The 27,460-nt window shown below is 36.6% G+C and overlaps 2 protein-coding genes across 5 annotated transcripts in view; one reads left to right on the top strand and one right to left on the bottom strand.

Annotated features, from left to right (window-relative positions):
* LOC126969118 (TBC1 domain family member 20) lies at positions 1-18,710 on the top strand. Of its 3 annotated transcripts, none has more exons than XR_007730354.1 (9): positions 1-306; positions 493-623; positions 875-981; positions 2,261-2,398; positions 4,201-4,403; positions 6,058-6,274; positions 8,415-8,524; positions 9,250-13,342; positions 13,397-16,304. XR_007730354.1 is itself a non-coding variant. In XM_050814428.1 (9 exons), the coding sequence occupies exons 1-9, from the start codon at positions 152-154 to the stop codon at positions 18,673-18,675; spliced, it is 1,290 nt and encodes a 429-aa protein (XP_050670385.1). In that variant the 5' UTR covers positions 1-151; the 3' UTR covers positions 18,676-18,710. The 3 variants fall into 3 exon arrangements, 2 of the variants coding, with proteins under 2 accessions (XP_050670385.1, XP_050670386.1); XM_050814428.1 differs by lacking the exon at positions 13,397-16,304 and adding an exon at positions 18,651-18,710 and having other exon boundaries at positions 9,250-9,453; XM_050814429.1 differs by lacking the exon at positions 13,397-16,304 and adding an exon at positions 18,651-18,710 and having other exon boundaries at positions 1-302; positions 495-623; positions 9,250-9,453.
* LOC126969120 (phospholipase A2 group XV-like) overlaps positions 18,703-27,460 on the bottom strand; it is a 12,568-nt gene continuing 3,810 nt past the window's right edge. The window contains exons 4-6 of one of the 2 annotated variants that reach the window (XM_050814430.1): positions 26,326-26,497; positions 23,945-24,067; positions 18,703-21,859 (exon numbers count right to left, since the gene is read on the bottom strand). In XM_050814430.1, coding sequence (XP_050670387.1) covers positions 21,619-21,859; positions 23,945-24,067; positions 26,326-26,497 — 536 coding nt within the window. In that variant the 3' untranslated portion in view covers positions 18,703-21,618. Of the gene's footprint in view, positions 21,918-23,944; positions 24,068-26,325; positions 26,498-27,460 lie in introns of both variants that reach the window. The other variant, XM_050814431.1, reaches the window with a different exon arrangement.

Raw genomic sequence — 27,460 nt, forward strand, 5'->3', positions numbered from 1 at the left:
TCCGCTAGGTAGGTAGGTAGGTACACGAAATCTGAATACGAAATTTTGCACATTCTATTGTATTTTTAATGAAATGTAATGTAGAGATATTCGGCCAAATATGAAGTTACTTGTGTGTGATGTGGTTTGACTAATTCTCTTGTAAAACACGATGGATTCTATTACTCTAGACACGGAGTATGAAGATAAATGGACTATAAATGGAGACTGTTCTCCAATATCAGACACAAAGTCTGATGAAATAAATCACGCCAAAAATATTGATGATATAGCTACGCCTTCAGAGCTTAACTTCGATCAAGGTAATGAGTAAACAATAATATTTGAATAAACACAGATGCCTCCTGTTTGAGTGAGAGTTTCTAGTCAATAAATAATTATTAATGATAATATATTCGAGTTGTTAGTATCAAAATTGATATAAAATAACATTTATTTAACTGTGACTTTCAAGTGAAAGTGGTGAATAATTTTTGCCGTTGTATATCTTTTAGACTTTGAATTTGAAGACCCTGAAATCACTGAGAAACGAAAGGACATTGAAAAATGTTTAGATAATCCTGATGCTGTTAATGATGAGAGATGGCAGTATTTTGCTAAGAGCAAAGGTGGATTAATATGTGGTAAGCTTAATGTAGAAGGAGTCAAAATTTTGCCAAAATGTATTTTACATGTTTACTATGGTAATTTATAGCAACATCAGTTGTTTTTTTTATTCCTCCAAGCTTTTATTATCTTGGCTATTATGATTCTCGGTGTTATGTACTCCCCTCATTATATATGTTACAATTCATTTTGTTTTCCATTTAATTTTTATATTAGTAAACAGTTAATATAATATTGTACAAGTTATACAAACTGGTATTTTTGTTAGATGAATATCGAAAACAGATTTGGCCACTATTGGTTGGTGTTACAAGAGAAGAGATGACTGATCCACCATCACTGGATGAATTGTCAACACACCCTGAATACAATCAAGTAAGTAATATTACTAGTAGTAGTATGTTGTATCATCTCTATATTATCACCATACATGGTACCACATGTGGTAAGTTATTTGTGTTGTTTGTTATAATTTTATTCTAATGCACTATTTTTGATACATATGCATACTTCTAGGGGCTTCCCAATGATGTCCTATAAAACTGATGAAGATAATATAATGTACATCACTTTGCAGTGAACACAAAGTAGGCTAATTGTCTGAATTAATTTTAGTTTGGTAGACTTTATAGATACTAACTTGACTTAACTATTTATGTATATCTTCATATAGTATCATAATAAAATATCTATGATCTTTCAACCTTTTAAGTGTTATAAATGGTTGTCTGTAGGGCAACTCAATGAAGGGAATGCAACTGCATGTTAACACTTGTCATTCAAGTCGATACAGATTATTGTCAATTAATTATTAGTCAGATATAGTCATTAATGAATATGAAAATATGAACTAATTAATACATTTGGCTACTAAACAATGAGAAAAACTTAGATGGAGAAAAATCTTATTTCTGGATATTGTTGATCTATTAGCATTTCCAATGCTCAAAATAAAAGTCTCGTGCCAGATTTTGGCGAGACAACACATCCTGAGGATGCCTCATGTAGAGGCGAAACACATGTCGAATTATTTTAAAAACAAATATTGGCGGACTTAACACTAAAGAAAACTTAAATCATCTGTATAATTATGGATTTCCGCAAAGTAGCGCCTAATTCAATAAATTTTCTAAAATATAAATATATATAAAAATAATTAATAAGATGATGGCAAAAACCTATCATTATCAATTATTATAATAACAACTTATTAGTTATCCTACTATGTATCATATTGTCTGCAATTCTTTTGAGGCTCCTTTGCACAGGATGCCAGCTAGATTATGGGTACCACAATGGTGTCTATATTCTTCTTCATCTGCCATGAACTAGTAATGTGTAAACAATACTGTTTTGGTCTGAAAGGCGCCGTAGCTAGTGAAATTACTGGGCAACTGAGACTTAACATCTTATGTCTCAAGGTTATGAGCACAGTTGTAGTGCCACTTAGAATTTTTGGGTTTTTTCAATCATTTTGAGTGACACTGCATTGTAATGGGTATATCAATAACCATCAACTGAACATCCCACTCGTCTCGTCCCTTATTTTCATCAAAAAAAAAATTCAAAATATTATGGAAGCACCATTAATATCTCTATATTGTATTATTTATCATTTTTCTTATTTTTATCACTTTTTTTTATAATATTCCAGGTAGTATTAGATGTAAACAGATCATTGAAACGATTTCCCCCTGGCATTCCATATGAACAGAGGGTAGCTCTGCAAGATCAGCTCACAGTGCTCATACTGCGAGTTATAATGAAGTACCCGCACTTGAAATATTATCAGGTAATCATGCCAGCATATGTGTGCTTATCAGTGTTATGTAACAATAATAATTGAAAGTAATCATTTCAACTATAACTTACTTTCAAGCAAAGGTTTCAGTCAAAGATGCTAAGAATGATAGTTAACACACCATGGTATATCACCAACCACATGTTAAACAAGAAGTAACGGACAAAATGAGAGCCTATAATACAAGAATTTCGCACCATCCAAATGTACTTGCAAGGCTCCTCCTGAGTGTCACCATAACAAGAAGGTTAAAAAGTAAAAACCCACAGGATCTTCTACTGTAGACTGAGATCGATTGTAATGAAGCAGACTTCTCAATGGACAAGTATCGCACAAACCTGATATAAATTCATGACGTGTTGATGAATGCCGCCCTAGACAGATTGCAATATATTATTTATTAAAAAAAAACTATAACTTATTTAAATATATCAATGATGAAGAATGGTAAAAAACAGTATGCTAAAAGATTATCCACCTTATTCATAATAGTCTGCTAACTTAAAGCATTGCTAATTTTCACTCTGTCTTCTTCTATTGACCTCAGAATGTGAAAAAACACTCCTGAGCGGCTGTTTTAAGTTAGTGGACCATTATGAATAAGGGGGTATATTGTATAAATGATTATAATATGTAATTGATCATTGGTGCTGAAACTTTCTTCAGACTCTGAGGAATCATAAGTGTTATCAGACTTTTAGTGGGATGTACACCTGCAAACACTCTGATAATTTGTAGATAGTTCCTTATCATTTATTTTAAACCAACTTCAAAAATGAATTTCTCAATGTGACTGTATGTTTGTTACCAACTTAAAATTTTTCCATTTAAGGATTGATTTAATTTTTTTATGGAGGAAGAGGACAAACAAGTGTACAAGTCACCTGATGTTAAGCGATCATCACCGCCCACATTCTCCTTTCTCTTTCTCTCGCCTTGTCACTCACACTCTTTCTTTTTCATTTCTTAACATTATTTCGCTTCCGTTTGTAAATTTTGGATCAAGCCTGGCTGGAAAACATCCTAATTGGGCTGTATTTTGTCAATGAGTACCGTTCGTTTGCATTTACTTGTCTAGTCTCACTCACTAGCTGCCTTCTTATTTTTTGGCCTTAGAGCCTATGGGTCAGCTGCTGTTAAGTAATCACCGCCGCCCAATTTCTCTTGCAACATCAGAGGAATCACAGCAGCGTTACTGGCCGTTAACGTACCCATGTCGTATCGTACTATCGTACACAAGGAAGCTCATTTCACAGCTCTGTTGTATGTAGAAGAAATTTCCTTGAAAACCGCACTGTGGAGGAAAGCCACTCCATTAAGCGACGTCTTTATGCAACGCCAAGTGATCCAGCCATTTACAGAGCACTAAGTCCCCGATTATTAGAGCAGCTCTGCGTTGCACGCGGTCAAATGGATCGAGCTGATACTGGGGTGCATCACACCAGAGATGACAGCAATACTCCATACGTGGCCGGACCTGCGCATTGTGGAGCACTAGAATATGGGACGGCTTGAAGTATAGCCGTACTCTATTTATGACGCCCAGCTTCTTCGAAGCCAAATTGGCTTTGCATTGCAGATGACTACGGAATTGGCAATCACTCGAAATTTCGAAACCCAGTTTTCCGATACTAGGCGAGGCTTTAAGGGAGGTGTTGTCGAAGAGCAGTTCTACGACAAATGAAAACTCTGTGCTTGAGGTTAATAAAATACGCCTTTGTGGTATCCTAACTTTCTAGCCATCATCCTGAGTAAGTGGAGTGTTAGTAATATTGTTTATTATAAATGTGCAGGGTTACCATGATGTAGCGATCACACTACTGCTGGTTTGCGGCGACCGGGCGTCGTTCCCTCTACTGTGTCGGTTATCATATGGAGAGAAGGCACCCTTAGCACCGTTCATGCAAACAACCATGCAGCCTACCCAGCATCTATTGAACTACATGCTGCCCGTCGTGCGAAGAGCCGATGAACGATTGGCAGACTGCTTAGATAAGTATGTCATAATATAAATGTATTATCAAATATTTATCATTGATATGTGTTCTTAATGATATGCCAACACGTCCCGCGCGCCCGTAGAATTCACCTGCTCAGCTGTTTTGGCGCCAAACCCGGTGCGGCAACTTCACACGCAAAAACCACTTGTGTTTACAATAGTTGAGTGAAAAACGTGCTGTGAAATCGCCGCTCTTTCAGAGTTGTACGAAGAAATTGTAACTATTTTGCTAAACGCGTCAAAATAAAAATATTGCAATTGATTTCTATGTATTATTATTACTATTGTGCACACGTTATAATTATGATCTTATGATTTCTTTAAAAATAATATTTTTTTTTGAACACAAAATAATGTTTCCGTTATATGCAAAACAAAAATGGCCGCCGCCAGCTAAATCCAAATAAATTCTAATACATTTTGTTCAAGAGCAATTAATAATACACCCGGTATAAAAATCTCTCTGGTCTTTTTGTCTAGGGATGCGTAGATATTGGCAGTTTTTTTACGGCTGTCTTGCAGTGTCCATGTGGACATGGTAGCATAGGACCATAGAAACGCTTGATGTGTACGCTTGTACACGGGAGCATATGAATGTGTGTGTGTGTGTGTGTAGCAAAATAAAGTATCTAAAATTATTATATAAATTATATTAAGAGTCCTAAAAGATCCTAAAAAGTGCAGGAGCCCTTCTTACCAACTGAATTCTATTGTATAACTAGCTGACTCGACAGACGTTGTCCTGCACATAATAAATAAAATACTGTTTCTTATGTATTTGTCAATAATTTTTCATAACATCAAGAATTATTTCGTAACGTATGCTCCTTGTTGTTATAATGAAATTGTTTCACAGGAGAACTGTCAAACCGTGTGTCATTAAATTCTCTCACAGAAAATATGTCCATACAAAACAAATATTGGAAATAAAAATAATTATGGGTCCCAAATCGAAATAAAAAGGATCCTATCTTTCAAGTTGGACCAAACTGCACTCCATGAAGTAATCTCCATTAAAATCCGTTCATTAGTTTAGGAGTCCATCGCGGACAAACAACGTGTCACGTAATTTATATATATTAAGATATATGAAATCTGAGAAATTCGAGTGCAGTCCCTTTTATATCATAGTGGCATTGATTCCTGATCAGTGTTGAATGTTCAAATATGAAAAGCCTTCAACTAATCACTAAATACCAAGCGCATTGTGTAAAACCGGCTTAAAAGATATAACGGTTTTTATTTGTGTCAATTCTATTATTGAATAGTAGCGATAAGAAAAGACTCGAGAAGACTAATTTGAAAGATGGCTAATTGCACCATTACCTCGACTTTTTGCTATAGAGAGTCTTTGACGTTTTTCCGAGGCAATTAAGTTCTGACCGGCGTGAAAACACAACGGCGCCTTTTTCTGCTGTGAATCAGCAATGTGTATGCATTATTGTTTCCGTTTGAAGGTCGTCATAGCTAGTGAAATTACTGTGCAAATGAGACTTAACATATTATGTCTCAAGGTGACAAGCGTTATTGTAGTGCCGCTCAGAATTTTTGCATTGTAATGGGTAGGACGTATCGATTACCATAAGCTGATCGACCTGCTCGTGTCGTCTCTTATTGTCATTAAAAAATGTTGTTAATTTATCTACACCAGATCAGGCGTGGGCACTATGTTCGCGCTGCCCTGGTACCTCACGTGGTTCGGGCACAGCCTCAACCGCTACTCGGACGTGGTGCGCCTGTACGACTACTTCCTGTGCGCTCCGCCGCTGTTCCCCGTGTACGTCACCGCCGCTATCGTGCTGCAGCGCGCGTCCGACGTGCTCAGCTGCGACGCCGACATGGCTATGATGCACTGCCTGCTGTCGCGGGTGAGTATATCACACACTGTCACAATAGTGTGTGTCTTCTACCGCATGTATCACGGGGAGTGTTCTGAAGAGCTGATTCACCTGATTCGCACGACACGCCACAAATTAGGATATCATCCTCAGAACGCCATATCCAGATCGTGAGCCCAGTGCAGTTTTCAAAGAACTTACTTCCACGTACTACAAAGCTGTGGAATGAGCTTCCTTGTGCGGTGTTTTCAGGACGATACGACATGGATACCTTAAAAAATAGCGCGTACACCTTCCTTAAAGGTCGGCAACGCTCATGTGAATCCTCTGGCGTTGCAAGGTAATGCACACTCATCATGAGTTTCAATATAAAGGCAACACCATTGCTTTTTTCTATAAGGTTGGATAGAAGAGAATGAATGAGAATAAGTCCTAAGAGATTTGTTGATAATAATCAGTGCAAGTGGTGAAGCTAATCTCCTGGGACTCCTCTCGGTATGGGGGTACCACAAGGGTCTATTCTTCTACCTAACCTTGTAGAAAAAAAACACAAGGTGGTATTGTTTGCGGATGACAGTTCACTTATATTCAAAGTGAAACGAAGCCAAGTTTTGTATGACGAAGTAAACAATGCTCTATCTGACATCGTGTACTGGTTTAGCGCCAATAACTTATTGTTAAATAATCATAAAACCAAATATATTAAATTCACCGCGCCAAATGTCAAAAATGTAGATGCGAATATTTTATTAAATGGAGAGGTGGTAAAACCAGAGGAATCTGCCATATTTCTTGGCATTACTCTTTGCAGTGGGGCCCCCATATTGAAGGATTGGCGAAGAGGCTTAGTTCTGCAGCATATGCGGTTAAGAAAATTAGATGGTTAAGTGACATAGATACGGCGAGATTAGTATACTTTAGTTATTTTCATAGTATTATGTCCTATGGTATATTGTTATGGGGCAGTGCGGCCGATATTAATACTATCTTTGTGCTGCAGAAGAGGGCTATTCGCGCGATTTATAACCTAGGTCCTAAAGAATCATTAAGAGAAAAAATTAAAGAAATAAACATTTTGACTGTTGCTTCTCAATACATTTTTGATAATGTTTTGTATGTTCATAAGCACATTGCGGAATTTTCTAGAAACTGTGACATTCATAATGTTAACACGAGGAACAAACATAAACTTGTTACGCCTACTACACGGTTGGGTCGAGTTAGTAAGTCTTTTGTTGGGCGATGTATATGCTTCTACAATATGATCCCAGAAAATGTACAAAACAAATATGTTACGAAATTTAAAAGAATTGTTAAAAAACGTTTGTGAGGGAAAGGTTTTTATAGCATAAACGATTTTCTAAATGACACCACGGACTGGGACTAAAGCGAACACCCTCAGGCTCTTTAATTATAAATGTTTATTGTACGATATTACATTGTAATCCATATTTTATTTAAAAAAAAAGCCCGCTGAGTTTCTTGCGCCCATTCTTCTCAGGTCTGAGGCAATCTCTTTTGAATGGGTGGTAGATTTTGACGTTCAATAAGTGATTATAAATCCTATTTTGAATAAAAATATTTGAATTTGAATCCGGGCAGCTAGTATAATGTTATACATTTTCTCACAAGTGAAACAACTAATCTTTACTATATGTTGCACTACAGCCGGGGACGTCTGCAAGCAACCGATAGCCGATTAGATCTGACATTCTGTTTTTTTTTTGCGCCCAAACAAAGGGAAATGGTTACCCTCCGGGATAACAACGGGAGGGAGGTGGTGAATGCTCATGCATACCAACACAGCCTAAGTCTGCGTTGGTTATGTGGGACTCACGTAAAGCCTAGCCTACCACTAAACACAACATGGGGTTAGCTTTGGGCAGGTGCCCTCTAAGCCTTCATCGAAGGCGACCCTCTCTTGGGGAGAGAGAGGCGCAAGCGGCACTCCCTATGGAGTATCCGCTGGGATTTGGCTTTCCGCTGTACTGTGCATTCCTTATATAGCACTTAACGTCACACGGTTAATGTCACTGTCGATGTCATGACAGTGACAATGATTGTTAACACATACTCAGTTCAGACTAGATGTCAATACACTACAGCTAGTTTCTTTATATTGGTAGTTGGCATGGGCACTAAATATCTAATATTGAATTATAATTTGCAGTTACCAGATGACTTGCCGTTTGAAGACATTCTAGTGATTGCCAGCAAACTGTACGACGACAACGATCCCAAAGACCTGGAGGCTGAGGTCGCAGCTCTGGAGAGGAGGGAGTGAGTATATATTACTGTGTTGTCTTCTTTTGTAACGTTTTGTGCCAAGAATATAAAATATTTACCTGTGTATAGACAAATAACGTGCAAGTCCCAGCCAGTGTTCAGGCATTATCTATAAATAAATTTAAAAGTGTTATTCAAAAATGGCTTTGTCGTAAATTGTTACTTATTTGTCATATTAATTTATCGTCTAGTTTTACTATCTTTTACCGAAATAAGGTGCTTTAAAGCTAAGCTTTAAAGAAGTGGCGTACATCATTGAAAGCTATTAATAATTGGAGAACGTAACAAAACTAAAAAAAATAGCAAATCGTAAGTAAGTCTAAAAAAGTGGGAGAAAAAAGCCTATTGTTCAATCAATAATTTGTATCATATATCTATGCCTAATTACTGTCTGCTAAAAGATAATATAATATATATGTGGAAGGTTGGCCAGCAGCTAATAATTCATTATTTTTTCAAGAAGGTATCGAATCTTTTAATGTTACTGATTTTAGTATCAAAATTCCGTTAGTGCAAGATGACTTATTTTTTAATAAATTATTATAATTTATTTATTTTGACCCCTATATCTTAGCGCCTCAATAATTTTTGTATAAACATCGTATATACTTAAGTTTATAATTGATATTAACTTGTACTTGTACGATGCTTTCTTAACTTTTAAATTATGTGGGTCCATTCTCGCCATCCACCTTTCACGTAGATGTGTTGCGTTTCAGAGAAGAACAGCGCAAGATGGATGAAGAACGCATGCGTGTGCGTCGCGCGGGGCGAGCGGGGCGGGTCGACCGCGGCGGTCTGGCCGCGCGGCTGGGTCGCTACGTGCCGCGCGTCATGCGGCGACCGGGCGGCCGACGTGCGCTCCTGGCCGTGGGCGCGGCGCTACTGGCCGTCGCCGTGTACTACCGGCCCGACATGTTCAGGTAGCGCCGACTCTATCAGTTTGTCCTGTTCGCGCTCTAGACTAGCACTCGCGCCGCACGCACACGTTGACCACTGCGCAAACACTACCGGCCTTACTAATAAACTTCGTATAAAGTTATAACTGAGAATAAACCAAGAATATGAAAAATGTTGACTATATCGCTGACAACACTGTCACATGCACAACGATAATTCTAAAGTTTTCCGTATCAGGCAGCCTTAAACGTCCAAATAAACCAATCAATCATAAGCAATATGTATATTTGTAAACATATTACATATTCAAGGTTTATTCTCAGATATAACTTTATACCAAGTTTATTAATTCTCGTAATAAGGTCGTAAGTCTCCCAATATTGCAAACGTCAATTGATTGATTATAAGACTGTACTTATAATATTAACAGTATTAGTCGTGGTTTTATATCGGCCGTGGTTTTATATTTTTTTTCAAAACGATATCGAGATTGGTTTCTAAGTTGTTCAAATAACATGGGCAATCAATTTTATGTACCCAGAAATCACTTTCATGAGAGTTTTACATAAATATACAATATAATATTACTTTAGGTTTCTGTGACTAAGCATGCAAAACAAACAAAGTGAACAGTTACAAAAAATGAAGCTACATAAAAATTGCTTCACATAACAACATCAATATATTTTATACTTGTATGGAATAAGAAGGACTGGATGTGCCAAACTACTTACAAAGATAACAGTTGAAGAAACTAAAATAATACCTATGGTTTGAACATAATAAAACTAGGTTGTCATAGGTGGCCATCTTGTAGGTAGTGACATGATGCTGTTGCAGTTGAAATAAAGTTTCACAAATGAGGACACAGTTCATTAGATTTTTTACAGTGACCTTGTGTGGTACCCAAGTATCGAGCTTATTTGAAATAGCATTGAAAAAACTGTAACCAACTTTGTGTTATTCTTACACTGCATTAGGACTATCGTGTCTTGGATTGCATTTTTTCTTTTTTTAATTGTATTTTTATTCATTAATTTCATTCATCCTGACTCAAAAAGTAACAAATGAAAATTGGTGGAAATAGCATTTTGCCAATTATTTGTTGTTTCAACCTTTATAATGTCATCATACATACATACATAAAATCACACCTCTTTCCCGTAGGGATAGGCACAGACCACTTCTTTCCACTTGCTACGATCCTTACAAACTTGTTATGTTTCGTCCACATTCATTATTCCTTTCATACATGCTCTCAAATGTCATCAAAGTACCCATAAACCTAAAAGCTAGCTACAACTAGTACATCCAAACAAATTGTATTACAAGTTTGTACATACTTAATGCTAAATTACGTCTAATGTGGATGGTTGGATCTTCATCATGATTTTTTTTTCAATTTCACCATAGAGAAAAGCATTCATAAAGCTTACAATAAAAAATCATCAAACAATAATGTTTTGTAGTCTATAACGCCTTTTGAAAAACATTTTACATTGTTGAACTACACTAATACCTAATTCCCTTAATTAATTATCTTAAACGCAGGAAATTAGCATAGTTAGTTTAGCTGGGCTGATTACACACTAACCCCCTTATTCATAATGGTCAGCTAACTTTTAACAGCCGCTAAGGAGTGTTTTTTCTTATTCTGACTTAGGTCAATAGAAAAAGACAGGGTGAGAATTAGCAATGCTTTAGGTTAGCAGACTATTATGAATGAGGGAGTTAGCTTCTTGATTGGGCCATGATGCGTTTTTAAAAAATGTCTTCTTACTCCAACCAGCTCAGATCATTCCAGAAGTCTAGCAGTCTTTTTAAGTTTCTGCAGGCATCCGAAAGCGATGCTGCCGATTGGAATATATTTGGTGCCCGTTGTTCGGCCACACTGCTGCACTCCATAAGCACGTGTTCTGGCGTTTCCTCTGCCTCCATGCATCCTGTTCACAAGAGGCTGTCTGTTACACGTATGATAGGAAATTAGCACATTGTAAACACCTAAGTGCCTACTTATGAGTTTATGTTGTAATTATTAGGTATGCAACTAATTTGCAAAAATAATTTGCCAATATTTTGTATATGCAGTCTTATTTTCTCTCATATGCGATTTTATGTTCCCAGATATTCTATCCCAATTTATTTACAACTATAAAAATCCCCCGATCAATTTTTATAGTAAAACTAATCAGCTTGGAACATAATAACCGCATCGATATAGGTTCATTCGTTCCGGTGCTAATTTTGCGTCGGTGGTATAAACAGTCTACCAATAATCCTTTTTTTTTTAAATTCTGATATTGGTTCCTATTAAAAACCTTAGTTTTTTGGATTTGATTTGCTATGGCTCTATGTCTTTTTACTAATATATTCATCTGGGAACAAATAAAAAAAGGACTAAATTGGTCAATGTGAACGGCGACGTTGAAGTGCATTTCTAGGTTGCGACGTGTTAAGGAGCCTGTTCACTATAAGGTAACGAACGCTACGGTAAGGTATGTACTATGAACGTACTGAGATCGTGTCAGGCAATGAAAAATTAGAACCTGGTCCCTCAACCACCAACCGCGTGTCATGCACGAAGCTTCTATAACTGTCATATGGTTCGCTTGTGATACTTTCTAGTGTTTCTTTCCGTGTATGTTACGTTAATAAGCATAAAAGGCATTTATTTTCTAAAAAATTTATTCCTTTACAAATTTTTTTGATGTCACTTCTAACTCTGTCACCGTCAAATAAAATGGCGCTCTGAGAGAGAATATAGGCGTTTATAGCACGGTCATGGTATGGCGTGGTGTAGTGAGCAGACTCCTTTAAACCCTAAAAGTGAAGCATACACACTACGAAGAAGCCTTATTTAATCACGCTTTGCAAATTTTTTAAATGTAACTTTGTATCTACTCAAAATTTCATACAAATGAGCAGTATGAAAAGTAGGTTAAATTCGAGGCGATTTTCGATGCTTTTACATTTTAAATGATTATATACGCCTTGCTTTTAGGGTTGAGATATTTTATCATTGGACAAACTGATAGCTCATTATGAACGATTATTGATCTTATTTCAGTAGCATTAAGGTATATTATTGTTTAGGGTAAGGGAATATTTATATGAAATTATTTCCATGCATTAGTAACGTTATCAGTTGTAGGTATGTTTGTATATAAAAGCGTTTATACTATAGTAGGGATGCACAATGTTTCGCCTTTTAGTTATATAGCATATTGTTATTATGCAAAAACAAAATTGTTTATACCTCTAAATGTTATGAAAAAAAATCAATTATTACCAAATTTATAAAATAAGTGAGACATGGCAACCATTTTACATTCCAGCTTAATTGGATACTTACTTGGAAAAAAAAACATTTTTATAACTTAAATTGTTTTTTTTACAATTGCGTTGAATGAAATTAACCATTGTTTTGTATAGGATAATTTGTGAAATAAACTATGATATGGATAGCAATGGAATCTATATGTTTATGCAAATTTAAATGCTTGTATATGTTATTAAACCTTGTTAATTAATTAATGAAAAAAAAATTGTGAAAAGTTTTATCAACAAATGGACCTATTTAAAATATGTTAGAATGTGTGTTTTATTGTGATATTTGGAAAACTATGAAATTATTATAACACTATTTATTTAATTTATTATGTCTCATGGTTCAAAATTCTCAATCACACCACCTTATGGTGAGCATCATCATCTTCGATCCAATACTCTTAAGATTTATTCATCATCAGAGACTAATAATCACTCCTTTCAATAAAACTATTAAAACTCAAATTCTATTTTTTGGATATTAACATAATGTACGATCTTTTTGTAACTTCCAGCGATGTACTGCTGGAAATATAAGATTAGTTAAAATTAAATTTTAATCCATTTCTGGAAATGGAGCAATAGGTGTTCAATTAGTTAAAATTAAATTTTAATCCATTTCTGGAAATGGAGCAATAGGTGTTCAAAAATGATTACAAATCATTTTCTCAAAGTGACAACATTTACTGCCAGTTTATGATCACTGTTTAAAGATCACTAATTATAATTAGCCCATTCAAGGGTTTTTGGCAGTGTTATAAGCGAAGTATACCAGATTATTGGTAAATGCAGGTACAGTCAGCATCAAACATGGCAACACCCATCGTTACCATACAAATCTATTCACCGAAAGTGAATAGATAGTAGTCAAATATATCGGGACACCATAAACGTCATAAACATAGCCAAAATATAGAACCACCCAAAGTGTTCAAAAATATGGATACATTTGTGGAAAATGAACTTTCGGCGAAAGATTATAGGATTTAAGTTAGATTGTCGACAAACTTAATCGCTATTTTTTTGACGCCGCGGCCGGCTGTACCTACATAACTTTGACAATCTCCTGGGACACTAACACTATCATATGATGTCGTTTAATGATAAATTATCCATACCTCTGTCTGTTTTGGTATATTTTTGGTCGTTATTACTCTTTATAATTAAGTTTTTAATAAAATAATGGAAATAATCGCGGTTATGTCAGAATGTTTATTGTGTATAATATGGTCGCGTCAAATGTGATATTAATTTTTTATTGTTTAGTGTTAAGTCATTTCATTTATTGTCGTTAGCTGCTCTGATTAGTTCTCATTGCTTTTCATGTTTGTTCTGCTGAATAGTTTTATCGATAACGGTCTCAGCCATCACTAATATCGATAATAGTATTTGTGTTGTAATACAAATGCACAGAGAGTTTCTATTAGCATTTCGTTATTATTTTGTATTAAATTATTAAATTAGCTTTAGTTATTATAATATCTATGATTTAAAGTGTAGAATGCTGAAACTTTTGTAGTAGTAGTACTTATTTTGTTTATAAAATAAAAACTTTAAACTGCATTTAAAAATGAGTGTTTTGCAATTTAAATTGCAAGTTTTGGTGCTCTTGTAAAATTAATCAGTGCGGAATATTCAGAAACCATTATTTAAACAATTTGTTATGTTTTAAAGTGATAACCCTCACTTCTGGGATTAATTAAACAAATAAATAATGAAAAATAATATGAACGTTCGCGATGTGGGACACTTTTATGAGGGAAGATTTTATCAACGATACGTCACTCGAACGGTTGGCTCAGTTGGAAGAGCACTCGCACGGAACGCGAGAGGGTTCGAGACCCGCTTCGTAAATTTTTTTTTTCGAATTTTATTTGTGTAACCATTATTTATGTCATTGTCATTCATTAATTCCTGGAAAATTTTATACTAATGTTGTTAGACTGGACTGAAATGTAATAATAAGCTATTATTAAAAAAATAGTTGATGCAATCATGCATGCATCCATATCAATGGATTATCCATTTATTGTTGGTCTACTATAAGTGTGTGTTGTATTTTTGTTGGGTCTGATAGATAATCGAAATATTTGTAACAAAAGTATAACACCTAAATGTATATTGTGCTATTTTCATTTCAATAATCGTGCTTATTTAATATTGACAGTAGCTGTTAAATCGAATAATAAAGCTATTGTCAAACAGACAGCGAACCGAATGCGTGGCGAAGCGTTTTCATTTTGTTATTTAGGCTGCATTTAGCGCTCGACCGACGGTCAGCGCTGACGTCGGTCGAGAGTAGCGCGTACCGTACGCGCTGACCATGTTGTGTTTAGTGCTCAGGTGACAGCAAATTTATTAGCGCGTGTACGATTGCGAAGCAAAATGAATCCATTTTAAACCTCATTAATATATACTACTTACCCAAACAATTACGGATAAAAAGACCGAGAAGATATGATGTTTACCTAATTATTATAGAGCGTCAAATTGAAGGAGAATTTTATACAGTATCTTCGAACATGCCAGAACACAAATATTTGTATGCACGCGCGTGCGGTGCATTGGCTCGGTGAGCGTCGTACTGAACGCATTAATTTATCGCCTTGATATGATATGATTTTCGTTAGCGTGACGTAGCTCTACGCGCGTAGCAATTTATCAGCGCTGGACTGAATGCTCTCATATGTTTTCATGGTTATAGCTACGCTCGACCGACGATTCACGTCAGCGTGACGTAGCTTTACGCGCGTAGCAATTCATCAGCGCGGAGCTGAACGCTCTCATATGTTTTCATAGTTATTGCTACGCTCGACCGACGATTTACGTCAGCGTGACGTAGCTCGACGCGCGTAGCAATTCATCAGCGCTGGACGAATGCTCTCATATGTTTTCATAGTTATAGCTACGCTGGACCACAATTCTCGTCACAGTGACGTAGCTCTACGCGCGTAGCAATTCATCAGCGCTGGACTGAACGCTCTCATATGTTTTTATACTTATAGCTACGCTCGACTGTCGGTCGAGCACTAAATGCAGCCGTATAGTATCGTTTGGATCTAGTCAGATAGACAAACGAAATCAAACCGAATTCGTGGCGAACCGAAAGGCATGTCACGCCAGGACAAACCAAACCGTTTTCACGACGTAAAACAGAGAGCGAATGCGAGACGCGAAGCCCGACGGTTGTGTTTATTTACAAAACTTTGACACGAGTGGCGTCCCTTTCGGTTTTCTGTGCCTACTTTGTAGTTTGACGTCTCCGCTTCGGTTCGAATTTTCCTTGCTTTCAGTTCGGTTCCGTTCGCGTCTATGTTTGACAATACCTTAAATAAGTTATGTTTTTTTTTTTTTAACAAGATACTATTTAGATAGTTTGTTGTTGTTATTCTTAGTTATGCGACTACAAATTGATCGCCTTCTTCTCATAGTGCGACCACGAGGCAGCAAACTGTAAATTTATAAGATATAGCCGATAGTGGTGAGATTCATGTTGTACCGGGGTCACAATATATAGAGGTATTATATTATAAAGGTTTATTACAAACTCGTTTTTTATTTTATTCAAAAACAAACCGCAAGAGGGTAATGACCGACCAGTATTACTATAAACTTAGTATACTAGCGTAATAGACAAACACTCGCCTTATTACGGCGAGACTCAATTTAAAATGTTCATGAACTGCTATGAATGCTATTGAACAATCCCGATGACAAATACTTATAAACGGCGTGATATTCTCGTAAACAATATTTTATTTATTATGTTATATTTAGTATTTTAGTGCATATGTTCTACGAAAATAAACATCACGAAAGTAGTATTGAAGAATCAGTGTGAAATTTTTCTTTGCTTGGATTGTTGCTATATGTAACAACACAATCTAATACAGAACACGAGACCATTATATTTTTAATTAATATCCGTTAAAACACAGAACAATAACGATAAAAATACTAAAATTAAAACGCAGTTCAATTTGACAGGAGACTAATGGTAACTAAATTGTTTCAAAACGGTTTTATGGTCTTCATCTATTCCGTCTCTTTCTCACACCTAGGTTTTTATGTAAGGACAATTACTCACTATCACACAGGGTTCGTCTATTACGGTAGTATAATAAGTTTATAAGTATTACTGTAATATCGTCCTACCCGCGTGACGAAATAAGCTAAAACGTTCTAGAAAATATGATCATAATAGAAATTATACATAGGCAAAACGTTTTAATAGATACGTAATCATTTAATGTTAATATATTGTAAATGCGTTTAACGTTAAATTTATTTTAGTTGTCAATGCCAAAAACTCAGTGCCTGTGTTGTTCTTACTTGTCCACAACGCCATTAAGGCGACACTAAATGCCAGCGACCTTGAGAGATATGAGTTCACGGCTGCCGGTCCGCCATCTATGCAACAAAGCCAATATTTTCAAAATTCTTGCGTGGAAAACAGTTTATATGCTTACAATCCTCGTTATTCACTACTAATCTGAATATATTAACCTACACAAAAAAGTACAAGCTATAAGAATAACTTTTCTGAGAGAAGTACCAAAAAACACAAACAAAAAACTTGTTTAACTTCAAAGAAAAGTGGTAGTTCATAAAGGCTCGGCAGTGTTAACTATAACCAACAGCAAGCATAAGCAACCTACAAATAAGACTTAAGGATATGTGTAACAGGATTAAGTAGTGTTCACAGCTCAAAATGCTATACTTTCACCAGAAAACTTGTCTAAAAACACCATGTTTGCGTGTTTTCTCCTTACTCTTCGCCTTAAGTGAGTCGAGATGTTCTTGGATATTAACGCTTGAAATTTGCATCATTTGACAATATGTCATTGCACTAAATGTCAGTAATTGTAACTGACCTGCATTTAATATTAAATTAAATTTAACATTAATTTTTAGACATTTAATATTAAAAAAAAACGAATTTCAATTTTTCAGTACAAATTGGCAATTTTATACTTTAACCCCTTTTGTAATAGTGACGATAACAATTGACTATCATAAAACATATCTATACACGCCAAGGTTAGAATGTTTTTTTTTTCATGTCGTATTGTGTATCGTGCCGAAAACTCCGCACAAGGAAGCTCATTACACACCTTTGTAGTACGTGGAAGAGAGTTCCTTGAAAACCGCACTGTGGAGGATCACACACATCCAGATGGTGGGGAATCCCTACTTGTGGCGTGTCATGCGAAGGAACTCGGCGGCAGGAATAAGGCGCAACAGCTATTCGGAAATTAAATTTAAACTCTTTACTTTAACGCAGTTTAATATAAAACTTCTTTATCAAACCAACAGTAGGGTGATGTGCCTTAGTGACTGTCACGTGCTCAAAAATAATTGTCATTATAACATCTATATATTATTATGTATAGATAGGAATCACTTTTAAGCATCCTTATACTTTTTACAGACTTCGAAAACGAGGATACATAGAGATTTAATTTAATACACCTCTTATGCAAATCTAATACATTTAATATTAGTAAAATACTATTATTTGTGTGTGCTACCTATTGATAGGTTTGGAGTCGGTGCCAAGCCAAATGTAATAGCAGGTACCTACACTCGCCACGCGTGACTTTGAGCGGGATTGGTTCGTCTAGAACCAAACAACCCAGGCACGGACTTAAATCCTAACAATAGGTAGCACATACAAATAATAGTACATACTTTATTAATATTAAAGATATAAAATTTGCATAAGAGGTGTATTAAATTAAATATCTATTCAGTTATTTTATAATTTTGAAGTATGTTTTTTTAAACGTAGTTTTTTATTATTATTCTTATTTAATATTATGTAACCTTAATAAGAAGATATTTTATTATTTAGTTGTTTTAAAAAATAAGTTTTTTTTGTTTTATATTCCAGGACTGCAGACGATAATGGCGATTAAAGAAATGGGATGTAAATAAAAAGTATATAGTGTTATATTTCGTTTATTTAAGTTCATCTGGCATGGGGTTGTTGGATTCTTATGAGTTAGTGAGCACATCGCTTATAATTAACATCTATTTTAAAGCATCTTTTGAAGTATTATTCACAGAGTATGTTTTATTACGTTATCTATCAATCGTAACCGTCTAAATACATTGCAGTATCCTTTCACAATTATTCTACTTAAAGTTCTAATATATATATTAAATATTGGTGAATACTTAGATTGAGTATTGGACTCCGCTGCGATTCAACTAGATACCGCAGGCATAGTTGCAGAGTGTGGTAACTAATACTACGTTCAAGTGGGCGTACTCGAGCCAGTCTCGAATAATGTGACGGCCACATGTTCTGTTAAACTATGCTAATAATTGAAACTAAAATGCCGGGTTGCGTAGTAAAACCTTGAAAAATAATACTACAAGAAAAAAAGACATTGGGATCACATATCATCAGTAAGTATTTTGTATTTTATTAATTTCAATGTAAAACACGAAGCGCATGTTATGAAATTTTAAATTTGCCATTGAGTGTCAAAATGCCACGCACACAAGCATCTAATAGTTGCCGTAATAAGCTATTGTTCTTAGGTGGTGCGGTATCTAGTTGGAGCGTAGCGGAGACCAATCCTTAATCTAAGGCAGTAATATTATCTTTATCTGTCATTTATACAGCCACGATCACTAATATAAGTACATAGTTTATTGAGTCTTTGAAACAGTATACTCTATGGCCTATAAGACATTGTTTAGCGTACTTTAATGTCTCCAAAAAGTACAGTTTTTTGGTGCCACAGATTACAAAATCTAAGTTAGGTATGGTAGGTTCATACAAATATTAGGTAACATGTAGTACATACTACATATATAATATTTCCATATATTTATATCATTCGACTAAACAGTAACATTTTAATGTCGACTTAAGAATAAAACCTTTCTAAAGCCAAGATGCTGAATATTGAAAGGTATATTCTGTAAATTTTACATTTGCCACGTTATCTTGTATCCTTTACCATTCTTTAAAGTAAAAATAAAACCACTCACCATAAGTATGTTTACTATACATTTAAGCGGCAACTCGAAAACATGTGGTTTTTGTATATTTAATTTAAAATTTCCTAGTCGTAGAAAAAGTATTACATGACATGCAATGTTGTATAGCTAAATCAAAAAACGCTCGTGCGTAAAAAAACCCACACCACTTACGTTTTTTGACCCTACTTATACAATTTATGCAAATGCAAGTACTAATATAATAATTTCTTTTGAAATCCTTAAATTCATGGGTCCTGCCGTTTCAGTTAGTCAACTCTAATCGTGTAAAATCGAATAAATTTAATAAATAGCAAGTTCCATATCATGTGGCAATTAAAGAGTGTATTTCTCTGACTAAATAATTAATATTCAGTGGGGTTTTATTTTCTTAAACAAAGTATATATTAATATTGTTTATAGAGAGGATATAATCTGAGATCTTACAATTACACAGCCTTACATAATAATGGTAACAACACATTTCACAAGAAAAATTATAAGGGGCACCGCTAGTTTGAAGCCCAATTGCAATAAAATTTACCTATTATCGGACATCAAATGTAATTTAATGTAAATTCTTAATATTATTCAGAATCCTCCACGGAGGCGACCACATAACGGAAGACGCAGTGTTGGTAGGACAAGATGGACCGACGATCTGGTCAAGATCGCCGGAATACGTCGTGGAGATCTTTGGGGGAGGCCTTTGTCCAGCAGTGGACGTCTTCCGGCCGATGATGATGATTCAGAATAACTGCAGCATGCACCTAACTCATACGACATCACCAATTGTCCTTATAAAACGTCCACGAGACCTGACTCAATTTCCGATGTCTTGTTTTCGAGTTGTCACGGCTATATGAATTTGACGAAGAGCAGTGCTGAACTGGGCCCATCCCTACTTCTTCTAAATATATAATGAAAATGATCTTTGTTTGAGGCTAAATCACGCCTAAACCACAGCTCGTATCGACATGAAACTACCACCATTCGATGCGAAATTTATCCTAGATGGTTTATTATTATTTTGTTGTATTTGATTTTGATGAAATTTAGTACAAAGATAGACTAGAGCTTGGAAAAGCATATAGGCTACTTTAAGTAATTTATAAGTATGTGATCGAGCTTTGACCTACATGGGGATGAAATAGGAGATTAAAGTTCGCAGGAAAATACTATTAAACAGACTGTCCACAATGACAAGGGATATTCGATGTATAGTATAAGAGGGCCGCCAGCGGCAGAGCAGTTTGTATGTGTATTATTAGGAAAGTATCCCACAAAATAAAAAATTATGCCTAAAGTATTTATTCCACGCGAGCAAAGTCGCGGGTAAAAGTTAGTACAAAATAAAAAAGAGAATTAGAGATGAGACACAGCACGTACTCCACTTTAGCGTTTTGCTATAGGTAATACTCCTCTTCTATACTTCTGTGTTTTAGGTACGATAAAAACCTACGGTCGTGCGGAATCCTGGAGGTAGGATAAGTGGTCGGTTGTCAGTCCCTCACGGCGACACGAGTGTCTTCTTTTATTCCAGTCACAGGTGCTTTTTTATTTGATCAGAAAAATAAGTCTTCTCAATCACGGCGAAGCATTAAAAAGTTTTAGATAAATGGAACAAACATAAACAATACACCTACAGTTATCGCGCGAGGCAAATACAGAGTGTTTTACAATTTAACCTCTACTTACACTAGCCGTTCATTTCAATTCGAAACAAGTACTAAAACATTATCATTGTGACGACGGCCATTTTGAAATGAACGACTAGGAAGAATGTATTAATAATAAAAAATATATCATTTTTGGTAAAATAATTCGTAGTATAGAGAGCATTATCTGAGTTGGAGTGTTGGCGGAAGTTAGTGCGCCATGACTGTCTGGATGTAGGTGATGACGCGCGGGTCGTGTAGTATCCGCAGGTGCTCCGCTCCCTTCAGCGGCACGGACTTGACGGCGCGACCGTTGAGCGAGCGGGGCCGGCCCCCCCTCTTGGTCCAGAGCGCGCACGCCGACAGCGACCGCAGGTTGACGGTGCCGTCACCGTCACCGCTCGCTAGCGTGGGGTACCCGTCAAGCCACGTCCCCGGCCCGTACACCAGCCTGGTACACCGGCACGCAAATAAGTGACTGCCCACTACATGCAGTGCCGCGCACGATTCTTGAAAAGCAAATATTCTTTGCGGCACTGACTGCGCCTGCGATTGTCGCTTTGAGACTGATGAAGGACGAGACGAGCAGGACGTTCCGCTGATGGTAAGTAATTGATACGACCTGCCCTACCTATTGTAATGGACAATGCAGTGCCGCTGAGGATTCTTGATAAACCCAAAAATTCTTAGAGGCACTACAATTGCGCTCGTCACATTGAGACATAAGATGCTAAGTCTCATTTGCCCAGTAATTTTACTAGCTACGGCGCCCTTCGGACCGAAACACAATAATGTTTACACATTACTGCTTCACGGTAGAAATAGGCGCCAAAATGATATGGGTGAAGTCTCTTTACTAGTAGATTGCGAGCTGATTAAGACCACAGCAAAAGCAGTGTTGTCGTTCAATGACCTAATGGCATTCTATTACAATACATCCTAAATTAATAACAGTTTAAATCGAATTAATGGTTGCTTGATAAGAATCAGAACAGATTTGCATTACCTAAATAATCATTTAGTGAAAGTAAAAGTGAAAAAAATGTAATCTACTAAAAATCTACCAGGATGCCAGCCATAAGACTAAGATGCAGGCGACGTAGCATGGTACAGATTTAGCAGGGCAGGAGAGGCAGACATAGGCCACGAGCGCATGCTGCGAAACAGCAAGACACGTTCGCGTTCTCTTCTCATACTTAATTTTAAAGGTAATTCTTTCCCATAATTCTTTCTTTTAATCTCTCTCTGACTCTTTTAATGTCTATTTTCAATAGTCTGGATGATTAGTATTATACAAACAAGGTTCACAACGCACATTTAATATTCAAAAAGAGCAAGAGAATTAGGAATTCGTGGTAAAAATGCGTGTGTCGACATGCACGCGTCGCTCAGATATCTGCGGCACGGCACTAAAAAGAAGCGCCGATGTGGCTAAGCTAAGCGTATGGTGAGACGCAGACTGGTCTCAACTCTGGGCGGGTGCTTCCCAGTACCAGCTTCTTCCATTTGACCGCATACAGCAAAGTGCGGCTCGAATTATTGACGATCAAGTCATCTCCGATTGGCTTGGTTCTTTGGCATTGCGTAGAGATGTGGGTTCTCTCTGCATCTTCTACCGCACTTATCACGGGGAGTGCTCAGAGGAGCTGTTCGGGTTGATTCTAGCGCCCGAATTCCACCATGGGACATTACGTGCAAAGTACCACCCGCATTACGTTGCCGACAGACCAGAACCTCGCGTTTTGCAAGAAATTTCTTGCCTCGCACAGCCACTTTGTGGAATCAATTACCGGCTGCGGTTTTCACGAGCAGATACGACTTAGGGACCTTCAAGAAAAAAGCATACTCCCACCTTAAAGGCCGGCAACGCATTTCTTGACACCTGTTGCTGCGGATGTCCATGAGCGGTTGCCTCATCTCTCCCCATCCCGTGAGCCTCTTGCCCGTTTGCCCTCTCTTATATAACAAGACGACGCAGATCGACCCAACACAGGGCATGGCAGATTTTGTAATATATGTACGCACTAAAAGACACGAACGTCGCAGACATGTGTCTGTCCTGCTCTGCTTCTCGTTATAGCGCCGGCACAGATTTCTGCGGAATGCGTCCTTTGTACACATGTTTTACCGATAATTCTTAATTTTGTTGCAAATACAGATCATTTAATTGAATTAGTGCGTTGTGAACTTTATTCGAATGTTCCAACCATCCAGACTATTCAAAAAAGATATTAAAAGAGTTATAATGTGTAATTATTGCCGAGAAATTAAATGTTTTGCATATTAAGTGTGTTGAATAAAAAAACCAACAAGGGACTTGTTGCAACCGCCTCAGCTTACAAAGAAATTGCCCCTAGTGTATTTAAATAATTATTAAGTGTCCGGACTGTAAAAGCATATCTCGCTCACCTCATCCTAATTCTGTGAACTCATTTTACTCGTCAACTATAACACTTATTCGTTATGCTACCTAGTAGCTGGTAGTGTCCAGTGTCCTCCACGGCATGTGGTCCCTGTATTAATGAGTAGTTCTCACCTCTCTACAGTGGATATGTTGTACCCGTAGATGCAGTGCAGCTCGACACCGGGCGCCGTGAAGTCTCGCGAGTACTTCTCCGTGTCCTTTCGCATCTCCCACGCGTTGGGCAGGTCCATATCACTACAAGGAGTTTATTATAGAATGGATAAAAGTATTAACGAAGTTTCTAGTATTTGCTGAATTAGGTACGTGCATTGTGTAAAGGCACGGTCTACTTTGGTCAAGGTAAATTACCGAATTAGTTCATACTCAGGCACGAGTGTCACCGGATTGAAAGCGATTAAAGGCATGAGATATAGATAGTAGTCAAAAAATCTTTTCACAATTGATTCATTGATAATTCTTTTCTGCACCACTGGAGTGCTGTATATATGGTATAGATAAATGGTGCTGTGAGAGGAAAGAAAAGATAATATTACCAATACATAACATTACATAAATTATTGTTACAAGTTAAGCCACTCAAACACTAGTCTAGGCTGCCTCATCATTTAAATAATCTGCAGTTGTGTAATAAGCCTTTATTAATAAAAAACTATTATGCTGGGACTATATTGTGGATTTGCCTTTAAAACCACTGTATCTATCTATTCAAAGTAAATCCATCGAACAGCATTATATTGCAAATATTGCTTAGTAGATAAAATTAATTATTTATAAGCCTGTTTTGCCTTCAGTAAGGTAAGGTAACCATTGATCAGGCCAGTCCAAGTTACCATTAACCATTCGTCAATAACCATTACAGGGCCGGACCGAGTAACCATTTTAACCATTATTATTAATACATAGTAGAGATGGAGTGCGTGTTTAACCATTGATCAGGCCGGTCCTAAAAAAATCCTAAATTGGTCCTAAATCATTTTAACCATTGAAACCAATTAATAGTAGAGAACCGCGCACTCACATGTAGAACGATTAATTAAAGTTATTTAACAAGCGTCATAGATTAATTTAGTGCCTTAAGTAAATAAATATTATTACCATAAAAACCAATATTTATATCTACCCCTAAGTGCACCCCTTTTCATGGTCCTTCGAGCCGTTTATCCATTAATAAGACCCAAACGTGGCGTACATCGTGGTCTAAATTTATTAATGGTTTAAATATTTTTCTCATGATATTTAGGCAGGCTTCTTCAGTCACGCCATGTTTAGATCTGGGTGTGAGGTGTGAAGAGTAGTCACCACTTCAGAAACGAATTTCTTTCTGAGAAAGATAAAATTTACTAAAAAAAAATAAAGTTTACTACTGGTAATACTTCTTTGCAATTTCTACGAATTCCAGACGAATATGAAGTTACAATTTATCCAATAACCGTCCGCATTTTCACTTTAGGTACACAAACATACCCACGGGTGCGCTTTTATTTGATAAAAGTCCTCTCAAACAAGAAAAACCATAAAAAATTAATGTAAATTTTACACCTAGGTAGGTATATAATTAGGCAAACTCAGTAGGTAAGTAGTATTCTTTCTTCTGTCAATGTTTTTGTTGTCTTCCAAGATAATAAGGCTTTGTCAGATTGGTAATCGACCTCACAGCCACAAGTAAACAGCTTAGTAAAGCGTGAAATTTATTAATATGTTACGAATCTAACGCAGCTACGAACTGAGTAGGTACGATTTAAACTGAAACTTATGTTAATATTCCTCTTTATTCTGTGCCGCCTGTGGTGCATCTTACATCCAATATATTATAGTGACCTGGCGCATTTCACAAAACAAGTTCTATACTTAAGTAGAAATATCTGCCGTCAAAAGAATTATCAGCTTAGCAGTATGGAAACTACGTACAAACGTTAGATATATCGCACGCACACATAAGCAGATGTCATGCGTGTCTCAACGCGACACGCGCAGGGCCCGTACGACTAACAGCACTGCGACGCTTATTGGTCTTGTTGAGAACTGCGTCTGTGTGCGTGCGTCGTTTCAAACGTTTGTACTTACTTTCCTTACTGGTTTAGCTGATATATTTGCATTGTGGCTAAGGTTAGTATAATTATACTTATAGTTACTAGCTGACCCAGCAAACGTTGTATTGCCGATATTAAAATCGCGATACAAAAGTAACTGTTGATCATAGATGGGTGAATATTTGAAGTTGTATGTATTTTTTAATGCTGACTCATAATCAAACAAAAATAAAAAAAAATGTCAAAAAAATTATTAAAAACAAAATCGTGTGGGTCAAAAAACCTTAACATTTAGGGGGATGAAAAATAGATGTTGTCCGATTCTCAGACCTACCCAATATGCACTCAAAATTTTATGAGAATCGGTCAAGCCGTTTCGTAGGAGTTCAAAGATTAACACCATGTCACGAGAATTTTATATATTAGATAGTATATAGTTGATAGATTCAATGGAAGACTCACATGAAAAGCTTCTGGAAGTCGTTGATGGTGTAGTTGTACTTGTCGGTCTGCACCAGTACCTCGCTCGGCTTCCACAGGTTGGGCGAGGGCAGCAGCCACGCCAGCGACGGACAAGTGATCTGTTCCGTGCGCATCGTGCTCTCGCGGAGCATCAGGGACCCCAGGTCGTCGCCTATAAGTTAACTATACTTACACAAATTTTACCAGTGGGAGGCTCCTTTGCACAGCAAGCCGGCTAGATTTGGGTACCACAACGGCGCCTATTCTGCCGTGAAGCAGTAATGTAAACATTACTGCTTTCGGTCTGAAGGGCGCCGTAGCTAGTGAAATTACTGAGATAATAAATGAAACTTAACATCTTATATCTCAAGGTGACGAACGAGATTGTAGTGCCGCTCAGAATTTTTGGATTTTACAAGAATCCTGAGCGGCACTGCATTGTAATGGGGAAGACGTATCAATTACCATCAGCGAACGTCCTGCTCGTCTCGGCACTTTATTTTCAGAAAAAAAAAATTGGTAAAGGTGTAATCGCAATAATAAGATACAAGCAATCCACTAGTAAATCGTAGTGTCGTTTTCAAACAATCCCATGGATTCAATTTCGTCATAGCACAACTTGTTTGTTAAAGATGGCCAATGACACACATCAATGAATGAACTCAGAACATAATATCAAGAAAAATGACACATTTTCCCTATTAACAAACAGTCTAAGTGTTACCATTGAGGTAAACCAAAGTTACAGAAGCAACAGGAAAAAATAAAGTAAATGGGGAAACTTTAAAGTATAAATCAATTTATTTTTCCTAGCTTTATAATATAATATTTAATATTATTTCACGTTTGGATTAAATAAATAATTTGGAGCGTGAGTTTAATATTATGCCAATATATATCGTAAATAATTATGTTACTACCCATACCCATGGTATTTCCCAAAATGTTACTACGCGAAATGATTTTAATGGTTGACAGTCAGATACAGTATATTTAAAATGTTTTACATATGACCGTGGAAATATGCTTAGGGCACATAGTTTGCCGGTGGGGCAGATGTTCTCGAATGGCGACCATGTACCGGAAGACTAAGTTTTGGGAGGCGCCCAACAAAATACTGGAATATGTTGGATGG

The sequence above is a fragment of the Leptidea sinapis genome, chromosome 17 (assembly GCF_905404315.1).
Source record: "Leptidea sinapis chromosome 17, ilLepSina1.1, whole genome shotgun sequence".
NCBI lineage: Eukaryota > Metazoa > Arthropoda > Insecta > Lepidoptera > Pieridae > Leptidea > Leptidea sinapis.